This window comes from Cheilinus undulatus, linkage group 8, assembly GCF_018320785.1.
Source record: "Cheilinus undulatus linkage group 8, ASM1832078v1, whole genome shotgun sequence".
Lineage (NCBI taxonomy): Eukaryota > Metazoa > Chordata > Actinopteri > Labriformes > Labridae > Cheilinus > Cheilinus undulatus.
Window position 1 is genome coordinate 604,252 of NC_054872.1, and position 10,660 is coordinate 614,911.

Genomic DNA, 10,660 nt, shown 5'->3' on the forward strand with positions numbered 1-10,660 from the left:
CTCAATGCGCATCACGGGGATTAATATTAGAACAATCAAACGAATAAATGTACTCACCAAGAAGCCAATCATGGCGCACAGCGCCGACTTGTAGTCTGTTTCCAACCATGCTGTTACTCAGAATATATGAATCGTACGTTGAACCAGGCCACCTCACCACAATGTTGGTTTGTTGCATTTGCGCATCACATATGATCTGAACATTTTGATTTGATATACCTGGCGGACATGCGGATAATTCCGTCCCACACAGCTGGCATGGCTCGGTTCAGGGTCGACTGGCACTCCAGTGTGGTCAGCACCTGTATGGATACAGGCAGCGCATGGCTCCTCACTGTGTCGCGCTCCTGGCCGGAGGATTGCCATCGGGAACCTAAAGTGGCTGATGAGCCAGTTGTCATCATGGGCCAGTAAATCCTCTCTGTCTCTAAACACACTCTCTCTCTGTATTGCATCTTTTACAATGTCTTCTAATACTGCTAAAGCCATTGTTGTTAATGGTATTTATTTTCACCACTTAACGCATGCTTTTATATCCACTCGTTTAATTGCAGACACGTGTGTGCGTTAATTGTTCATCAGTGTTAATTGTTCATGTGTCTCTGATGTGCACATCACATTTATTTATTCTGACAGTTTCCCAGCATCACCTCTAAGTGTCGCCAAAGGATAAATGCCACTAATTTCCCATTTTGCCATTCTTTCATGCTTTGTGCCCATTTGTCCCACTTTTTTTTCTGATTTTTGCCCCATTTTTTTGTCACTTTTCACACATTTTTCTCCAAGTTTTTGACACTTTTGGACCATTTTTGCCACCTGTAACTCACTTTTTTGTCACTTTTCTGCCAGTGTTTGTCACTTTTAGCCCATTTGTGCCACTTCTTTTTGTCACTCTCCTCCCCTTTTGATATTTTAATCCTACTTTTTGACATATTTTGCCCCTTCTCGCCCATTTAAGCTGCCTTTTGCAATTAAATGCCACTTTTTGCCCATTTTCCCACCTTTTCTTAGATTTTTGCTTATTTTAGTCACCTTTCACTCACTTTTTGCCACTTTTAACTCGTTATTTCTCCCTTCCCACCCATTTTTACCACTTTTGTTTGCCGCTTTTTGACCATTTAAGCCACCTTTAACTTTTTTTAATTGCCACTTTTCACCACTTAGATGGCTAAGTGGCAAATGGCTCTTACAAATGGGTTTTCCACAGTTTGGCTCTTTGGTTGAGCAGGGTTGAGTCACACTGATTTATAAAACCAATAAAAGAGTAAAACATCCAAAGGACTGATCATTTTATAGGCAGTGTGTGTTCCCTTTATTTTCTGATGGATAATCTAAGAACTGTTTCTACCTCTTTTTACTCATTCAGACCCATAAATATAATCCCCGGTTTGGCTCAGAGACTGGCTCAGTTGAGTTGAAGTTTGTTGTGGAGTCTGACTCTGACAGATGATATCTGTGGGACTGAATGCGACACCCTCCAGAGAACGCCAGGCGTCTAAAAATAAGAGCAGGGTGACGGTCAGATAGCAGCATGGCTCATCTGGAGCAGCGTTATTATTGGACGGTCTGAGGACGATGTTTGGGAGAACCAGGCTTCTGATTGGACACATCTGCTCCGTCCACGCGGATTTAACTCCCAGCATGCTTTTTGTTAATTGGCTCATTTTCATGTGAGGCTGTGGCAGGTCTCAGTTTACACTCTTAAAGCAGGTATGCACTCAAACACTCAGAGGTCTAAAAATAGACGTTGCTGGCTGGCTGAGGAGATACGTCGTTTAAAGACCACAGATGGAGGTCTATCAGTCAGTCTGAGATTTACTCCTTATTACCTGGACGTCTAAAATGAGGACAGACTCAGTATAAAGGTTTCTGCACGTGCTCAGTGTGTCTGAAAGATGTGAAGTAGACCCAAGGGTCTCTGTCTGTCTCCGCTGCCCCAGATACATCACAAACACACTCCTACACTCTTTACTGTCCAGGAAACAAAGTCACCTTCATCACGTGGCGAGAGCTGCTGCTATTCTGGTCCACAAAGACCTCAGACCATTAACGACGACCTCCAACGCTCCGATTAATGAACAACACTTCAGCCAGTACATGTTCTATGCTTTAGTGATGCACGACTGTACAGAGGGAACAGCTTCAGGGAGAACAGGAAATGTCTCACAGCCATTATGTCAGCAGTTTGGGATTTGACATGAAAGAAAAAGACTTCTTTAAGTCAGAATAAGATCCTCAGAGATGGGCTGGGATGTTTGTCACCTCAGTGCTAACACAGTAATAGTCAATAACAGGCTAACAGATTTTGTGGGGTGTGAGTGATCTTAAAACATGTGAACAGAGATCTCATTGATTTTTTTCTAGGCCTGTTAATATAAACGTGTTAACACTCGTGATTAATCTGGAAAGCTTAACACGTAAAAAAAAAAAATCACCTCCTCCCGTAGTCCTACTGGGTGGATGTTTACGTCCCTGGGGTGAAAAGGTTAAAGGCGGGTCTTAAAGGCAGTGTACTATATCACCTTTACTCAGCGTTGCACCTGGACTTTCTGGACTGTGTTGTCTTGTTTTTTTTTCCACGTGTGAGGCTTTTTTAACCCACATGCATGAGTTTATGAATGTTTATCTATTTCCATATGTACTTTGGAGTGGATGTGTGTATTTACATGTATTGTACATCTTTGTTTGTTTATGTTTTTATTTGTTTTGTTTTTATATTCCTGCATGCTGGAAAGATTAATGTGACGGGTACGAATGCTTATACGGCTGGAAAAGAAGGTAATGTCTAAGTTGTTCTGTTGTTTAAAACAGATAAAAAATAAGTCATAAAAAGCCTGTTTGTGACAAAATGAGGATTTTCATATGTTAGAGTGGCTCAGCTAGCCTCTTAGCTCAGAACTAGACTACTCTGGACACTGGTCTCTCTTCATCTGGATAATGATGCAAGGAGGTCTGCAGGACTGAGTATTTGTGATGTCAGTCATCACCTCTCCAGATAAACCTGGTAAACTGTGGTAAAAATCATCTTTTTATGAAATGTAGAAAAGTCCTGGGTGTGTGTGGAAATGATAACTGTAGCATAGGCTCGGTTCACATTCAACCCTTCTCGCTTCCAACAGTCTGTCAGGTTGATTTGAACAGTCCTAAACAAAAAACAACAAGTCAGCTGCAGAAATGGGTGGAGCTGAATAGCCGAAATGGGCGGAGCCAAATAGCAGAAATGGGCGGAGCCAAATAGTAGAAATGGGCGGGGCGGAATAGCAAAAGTGTTGCTAAAATGAAGTTTTGTGACATATTAATGATTTAAAGGTGTCACATTTCCTATTTAGTGTGCCCGCCTCTGGTACTTAGTCCTGTTCCACTATTTAAACCCTGTCTGTAGCTGCTCTAGATAAGCCCAGAGTGGTTTTATTTTTAGTGTTTCCGGTCTGAATTATGATCCTCCTCGTGCTCTCAGCTGTCACTTTCTCTCCCTCCCTCCCTTAGTCCTCCTCTCTGTTTCTCTCTCTCGGATCCTAACCATCAGGTTTCTCTTCCTCTGGTCTGATCTCTCTCTCTGATTAGAATCATCTCTTTACTGACAGCCATGGAGCCTCCAGACTTTGAGGCCATGAACTACACGGTGGACCCCGGTCCCCCTGGTTATCCTCGCTGTGAGGAGTGGAGAGAAGGAGCAGAGGGCGCTGTCTTCCACCTGTCTCACATTCTCCTCTTCCTCGGTTTCATGGGTGGCAGTGGGTTTTACGGACTTCTCTACCTGTTCAGCTTCCTCACCGTGGGGTTCTTCGTGTGCTCTCTGTGGGCGTGGACTGACCCCTGCAGCACAGACCCCTTCTTGTGGACTTTCTCTCTGTTTGGGGTCTGTTTGGTCCAGCTCCTGTTGGTCTCTTATCGTCTCAGGAGCGTCTCCTTTGACAAGGACTTCCAGGATCTGTACACCTGCATGTTTAAAAGGCTCGGGGTGTCTCTGACTCACTTTGGGAAGATCGTCGCCTGCTGTGATGGAGAGGTTCACAGTCTGGAGAAAGACCACTGCTTCGCTGTGGAGGGAAAAACCAGCATCGATAAGCTGTCTGTGCTGCTGTCAGGAAGGTAAAAACAGGAGCATGCCTCACTAAAGATCAGGACAGGAACTCAGGATCTTATTGTTAAATATTAACATGTAAACAAAAACGTGACTCTGCAGAGTCCTGATGGTAGGAGAGACCAGGATTGGTTGTCACTGTTAATTAATTCTCTTGTCTCTGTCTGTCTGTAACAGACACTAACATTAAAGTAGACTTTAATGGACCAGGAGACATCTCTGTCTCTGCCTCTGTTTGTAACAGACACTAACATTAAAGTAGACTTCAGTGGACCAGGAGACATCTCTGTCTCTGTCTCTGCCTATAACAGACACTAACATTAAAGTAGACTTTGATAGACCAGGAGACATCTCTGTCTCTGTCTTTGTCTCTGTCTGTCATAGACACTAATATTAAAGTAGACTTTAATTGACCAGGAGACAGCTCTGTCTCTGTCTCTGTCTGTCTGTAACAGACACAAACGTTAAAGAAGACTTTAATAGACCAGGAGACATCTCTGTCTCTGTCTCTATCTGTCTGTAACAGATACAAACGTTAAAGAAGACTTTAATAGACCAGGAGACATCTCTGTCTCTGTCTCTATCTGTCTGTAACAGACACTAACATTAAAGTAGACGTTACTGGACCAGGAGACATCTCTGTCTCTGTCTTTGTCTCTGTCTGTAACAGACACTAACATTAAAGTAGACTTTAATGGACCAGGAGACATCTCTGTCTCTGTCTCTATCTGCCTGTAACAGACACTAACATTAAAGTAGATGTTACTGGACCAGGAGACATCTCTGTCTCTGTCTCTATCTGTCTGTAACAGACACTACCATTAAAGAAGACGTCAATGGACCAGGAGACATCTCTGTCTCTGTCTCTATCTGCCTGTAACAGACATTAACATTAAAGTAGACTTTAATGGACAAGGAGACACCTCTGTCTCTGCCTCTATCTGTCTGTAAAAGACACGAATGTTACAGTAGAAGTTCCTGGACCAGGAGACATCTTGGTCTCTGTCTCTGTCTGCCTGTAACAGACACTAACATTAAAGTAGACTTTAATGGACCAGGAGACATCTCTGTCTCTGTCTCTATCTGTCTGTAACAGACACGAATGTTACAGTAGATATTACTGGACTAGGAGACATCTCAGTCTCTATCATTGTCTCTGTAACAGACACTCACATTAAAGTAGACTTCAGTGGACCAGGAGACATCTCTATCTCTGACTCTATCTGTCTGTAACAGACACAAATGTTAAAGTAGACTTTTATGGACCAGGAGACATCTCTGTCTCTGTCTCTGTCTGTCTGTAACTGACACTAACATTAAAGTAGACGTCAATGGACCAGGAGACATCTCTGTCTCTGTCTCTGTCTGTCTGTAACAGACACATACGTTAAAGTAGACTTTAATGGACCAGGAGACATTTTGTCTCTGTCCCTGTCTGTCTTTAACAGACACTAACATTAAAGTAGACTTTGATTTAATGGCCCAGGAGACATCTCTGTCTATCTTTCTGTCTGTAACAGACACAAACGTAAAGAAGACTTTAATAGACCAGGAGACATCTCTGTCTCTGTCTCTGTCTCTGTCTGCCTGTAACAGACACTACCGTTAAAGTAGACGTTAATGGACCAGGAGACATCTCTGTCTATCTTTCTGTCTGTAACAGACACAAACAAAAAGAAGACTTTAATAGACCAGGAGACATCTCTGTCTCTGTCTCTATCTGTCTATAACAGACACTACCATTAAAGTAGACGTCAATGGACCAGGAGACATCTCTGTCTCTGTCTCTGTCTGTCTGTAACAGACACATACGCTAAAGTAGACTTTAATGGACCAGGAGACATCTTTGTCTCTGTCCCTGTCTATCTGTAACAGACACTAACATTAAAGTAGACTTTAATGGACCAGGAGACATCTCTGTCTATCTTTCTGTCTGTAACAGACACAAACGTAAAGAAGACTTTAATAGACCAGGAGACATCTCTGTCTCTGTCTCTATCTGTCTGTAACAGACACTACCGTTAAAGTAGACATTACTGGACCAGGAGACGTCTCTGTCTCTGTCTCTGTCTGCCTGTAACAGACACTAACATTAAAGTAGACTTTAATGGACCAGGAGACATCTCTGTCTATCTTTCTGTCTGTATCAGACACAAACATTAAAGTAGACTTTAATGGACCAGGAGACACCTCTGTCTCTGTCTCTGTCTCTGTCTGTAACAGACACTAACATTAAAGTAGACTTTAATGGACCAGGAGACACCTCTGTCTCTGTCTCTGTCTGTAACAGACACTAACATTAAAGTAGACTTCAATGAACCTAGAGATCTCTGTCTCTGTCTCTGTCTGCCTGTAACAGACACAAACGTTTAAGTAGACTTTAATGGACCAGGAGACATCTCTGTCTCTGTCTTTGTCTCTGTCTGTAACAGACACTAACATTAAAGTAGACTTCAATGGACCAGGAGACATCTCTGTCTCTGTCTCTATCTGCCTGTAAAAGACACTAACATTAAAGTAGACGTTACTGGACCAGGAGACACCCCTGTCTCTGTCCCTGTCTGTCTTTAACAGACACTAACATTAAAGTAGACTTTGATTTAATGGACCAGGAGACATCTCTGTCTCTGTCTCTGTCTCTGTCTGCCTGTAACAGACACTAACATTAAAGTAGATGTTACTGGACCAGGAGACATCTCTGTCTCTGTCTCTGTCTCTGTCTGTAACAGACACTAACATTAAAGTAGACGTCAATGGACCAGGAGACATCTCTGTCTCTGTCTCTATCTGTCTGTAACAGACACTAACATTAAAGTAGACGTTACTGGACCAGGAGACATCTCTGTCTCTGTCTCTGTCTGCCTGTAACAGACACTAACATTAAAGTAGACTTTAATGGACCAGGAGACATCTCTGTCTCTGTCTCTGTCTGTCTTTAACAGACACTAACATTAAAGTAGACTTTAATGGACCAGGAGACACCTCTGTCTCTGTCTCTGTCTGCCTGTAACAGACACTAACATTAAAGTAGACTTTAATGGACCAGGAGACATCTCTGTCTCTGTCTCTGTCTGTATCAGACACAAACATTAAAGTAGACTTTAATGGACCAGGAGACATCTCTGTCTCTGTCTCTGTCTGTAACAGACACTAACATTAAAGTAGACTTTAATGGACCAGGAGACACCTCTGTCTCTGTCTCTGTCTGTAACAGACACTAACATTAAAGTAGACTTTAATGGACCAGGAGACACCTCTGTCTCTGTCTCTGTCTGTAACAGACACTAACATTAAAGTAGACTTTAATGGACCAGGAGACATCTCTGTCTCTGTCTCTGTCTGTAACAGACACTAACATTAAAGTAGACTTTAATGGACCAGGAGACACCTCTGTCTCTGTCTCTGTCTGTAACAGACACTAACATTAAAGTAGACTGTAATGGACCAGGAGACACCTTTGTCTCTGTCTCTGTCTGTAACAGACACAAACATTAAAGTAGACTTTAATGGACCAGGAGACATCTCTGTCTCTGTCTCCGTCTGCCTGTAACAGACACTAACATTAAAGTAGACTTTAATGGACCAGGAGACATCTCTGTCTCTGTCTCCGTCTGCCTGTAACAGACACAAACATTAAAGTAGACTTTAATGGACCAGGAGACACCTCTGTCTCTGTCTCTGTCTGTAACAGACACTAACATTAAAGTAGACTGTAATGGACCAGGAGACACCTTTGTCTCTGTCTCTGTCTGTAACAGACACAAACATTAAAGTAGACTTTAATGGACCAGGAGACACCTCTGTCTCTGTCTCTGTCTGTAACAGACACTAACATTAAAGTAGACTGTAATGGACCAGGAGACATCTCTGTCTCTGTCTCCGTCTGCCTGTAACAGACACTAACATTAAAGTAGACTTTAATGGACCAGGAGACATCTCTGTCTCTGTCTCCGTCTGCCTGTAACAGACACTAACATTAAAGTAGACTTTAATGGACCAGGAGACATCTCTGTCTCTGTCTCCGTCTGCCTGTAACAGACACAAACATTAAAGTAGACTTTAATGGACCAGGAGACACCTCTGTCTCTGTCTCTGTCTGTAACAGACACTAACATTAAAGTAGACTTTAATGGACCAGGAGACACCTCTGTCTCTGTCTCTGTCTGTAACAGACACTAACATTAAAGTAGACTGTAATGGACCAGGAGACACCTTTGTCTCTGTCTCTGTCTGTAACAGACACAAACATTAAAGTAGACTTTAATGGACCAGGAGACATCTCTGTCTCTGTCTCTGTCTGCCTGTAACAGACACTAACATTAAAGTAGACTTTAATGGACCAGGAGACATCTCTGTCTCTGTCTCCGTCTGCCTGTAACAGACACTAACATTAAAGTAGACTTTAATGGACCAGGAGACATCTCTGTCTCTGTCTCCATCTGCCGGTAACAGACACTAACATTAAAGTAGACTTTAATGGACCAGGAGACATCTCTGTCTCTGTCTCTGTCTGCCTGTAACAGACATTGACATTGGCGCTGTATCTTTGTGAGTTTTTAAAGAGACATAAACATATTTGCAGATTTGTTTTTGAGAGCAGTTAGTGTTTTCGTGATGAAAAGTTCCTTCAGAATTAATCAAACTGTACCTGCTCCTTCCTGCCCATCTGTTTTGATCTGATTCTTGTTTTTTTTTTTTGGGCACAGCTTCTGAGACAGTAACTGACAATAACGGCTGATGTTTCTGAATCACTACTTTGTGTGTAACCAGAAACAATCTCTCTATACCTCAGTGTTGTTTGCCTAACTCTGCACTCATTCTCTCTGTTCACAGGTGCTTTGGGCTTAGATTCTGACTGAAATTGTTATTTCTTTAAAAAGTTTGATCATTTCTAAACCACTGAATCTCAAAATAACAGATATCAAAGACTTTAAAGCCTGTGGGGTCAAGAAGGTATCAAAGCATCAGAAGGTTAAGACCATCTTAGTCACAGCTGGTGTTTCACTGCTCCAACTGTTAAACAGAATATTTCAGCATGGACACTTGCGTTCATATAAGGTTGACTAAAACTTTCTCTCTCTTCTCTCTCAGGATCCGTGTGACAGTAAATGGCGAGTTCCTTCATTATATCTACCCCTTCCAGTTCCTGGACTCACCTGAGTGGGACTCTCTCAGACCGTCAGAAGAGGGAGTCTTTCAGGTTTTTTATGTTTTATCTGTACCTGTAAATACATTGAGGTTTGAAAACTGTCATTAAAATGTTAAATTAATGTCACCTTAATTCCTTTAAGCTCATTTCATCTTGATAGATCGTTGTTCTGTCTTCTCAGGTGACCCTGCGTGCCGACAACCCCTGCAGGTACGTGGCGTGGAGAAGGAAGAAGCTCTACCTGCTGTTTGCAAAGCATCGCTACATCGCCAAGATCTTCGCCCTGGTGGTTCGTAATGACATTGCAGAAAAGTTGTACTCTTTGAACGACAAAGCCATCGATGGTTTGGGACATCGCTATGACCTCCGCTTACCCAGCTTCTGCCACACGACCACGATGGACGCAGACAAAACAGACGCCTTCTTACACGTGCCGACACAGGGAGGAAGGAGGGCCTGAACGCATGCATGAACATGATAAAACCCATAAACATGGGTGAACAAGCTCCCTGCTCAGAGCCCGGACTGACTCCCTAAGGGCAGGTGGTCTGGACCATTTCAAATGGTCTATAATCTGTATAAATTGGTTATAAAACCGCCTAAAAATGCAACTAATGTATGAGGGGATGGCAGCCTGTCCTGAGGTTAAAGTGCTGCTGAGGCATTTGTTAAAAACAACAAAAGCTGGCTCCTTTATGCTCAACACTGAAAATGCATTTGGATAAAGACTGGTCTTTATTTTTGGTGCTCGGTGTCATCCTTATTTCAGCTTGTGGACCAAATGTTGCAAACAGTAGTTAGAAACTGCAAAGAAACACTTTATGGAACAGTCCTCTGTTCCCTGAACGTACAGGGACTGTAGTGACACTGTCTTCAAATCAAGTTGGCACCCGTTTCTTCACTTCTTGGACGGCTATCTACAACATTCTGGAGTGTTTCTGTGGGAATTCGTGCCCATTCATCCTATAGACCAGCGTTACTCGAGCCAAATTGTTGAAAAATACATTTGCCACAATCTAAGGGGTGAAAAACAGCAATTAAAATAAGTTAAAGGTGGCAAAAGTGGTCAAGAAGCAGCAAACACTGGGAGAAAAGTGGCAAAAATAGGTGGGAAGTGACCAAATAATGAGTTAAAAGTAGCAAAAATGTTGCAAAAAATGAGTGAAAAGAGACCAAAATGGGCAAAAATCAGAAAAAAATATGGTAAAATGTGCAAAAAGTAGTATTTAATTGCAAAAGGCAGCTTAAATGGGCAAGAAGTGGCAAAAAAGGGCAAAAAAATTCCCTATAGCAGGATGTAAGTGTCAAAAAATAGGGAAAGTTAAAAATAGCAGTGGCAAAAATGGGCTTAAAGCAGCAAACACTGGGATAAAAGTGGCAACAAGGGCAGAAAGTGGCAAAAAAAAAATGAGTTACAGGTGGCAAAC

At 42.4% G+C, this 10,660-nt stretch overlaps 1 protein-coding gene across 1 annotated transcript; it reads left to right on the top strand.

The window, feature by feature from the left end:
• The first annotated feature begins 3,487 nt into the window (after window positions 1–3,487).
• On the top strand, window positions 3,488–10,287 carry popdc3 (popeye domain containing 3). The gene is made up of 3 exons (XM_041794113.1): window positions 3,488–4,092; window positions 9,176–9,284; window positions 9,415–10,287. The coding sequence occupies exons 1-3, from the start codon at window positions 3,587–3,589 to the stop codon at window positions 9,691–9,693; spliced, it is 894 nt and encodes a 297-aa protein (XP_041650047.1). The 5' UTR covers window positions 3,488–3,586; the 3' UTR covers window positions 9,694–10,287.
• The last annotated feature ends 373 nt before the right edge of the window (window positions 10,288–10,660 follow it).

Excerpts from the sequence above, each read along its gene's own strand:
- popdc3 (XM_041794113.1), top strand. The coding sequence starts at position 3,587 with ATGGAGCCTCCAGACTTTGAGGCCATGAACTACACGGTGGACCCCGGT. Across the intron at positions 4,093-9,175 it reads TCTGTGCTGCTGTCAGGAAG|GATCCGTGTGACAGTAAATG; the intron begins GTAAAAACAGGA and ends CTTCTCTCTCAG. Across the intron at positions 9,285-9,414 it reads CAGAAGAGGGAGTCTTTCAG|GTGACCCTGCGTGCCGACAA; the intron begins GTTTTTTATGTT and ends CTGTCTTCTCAG.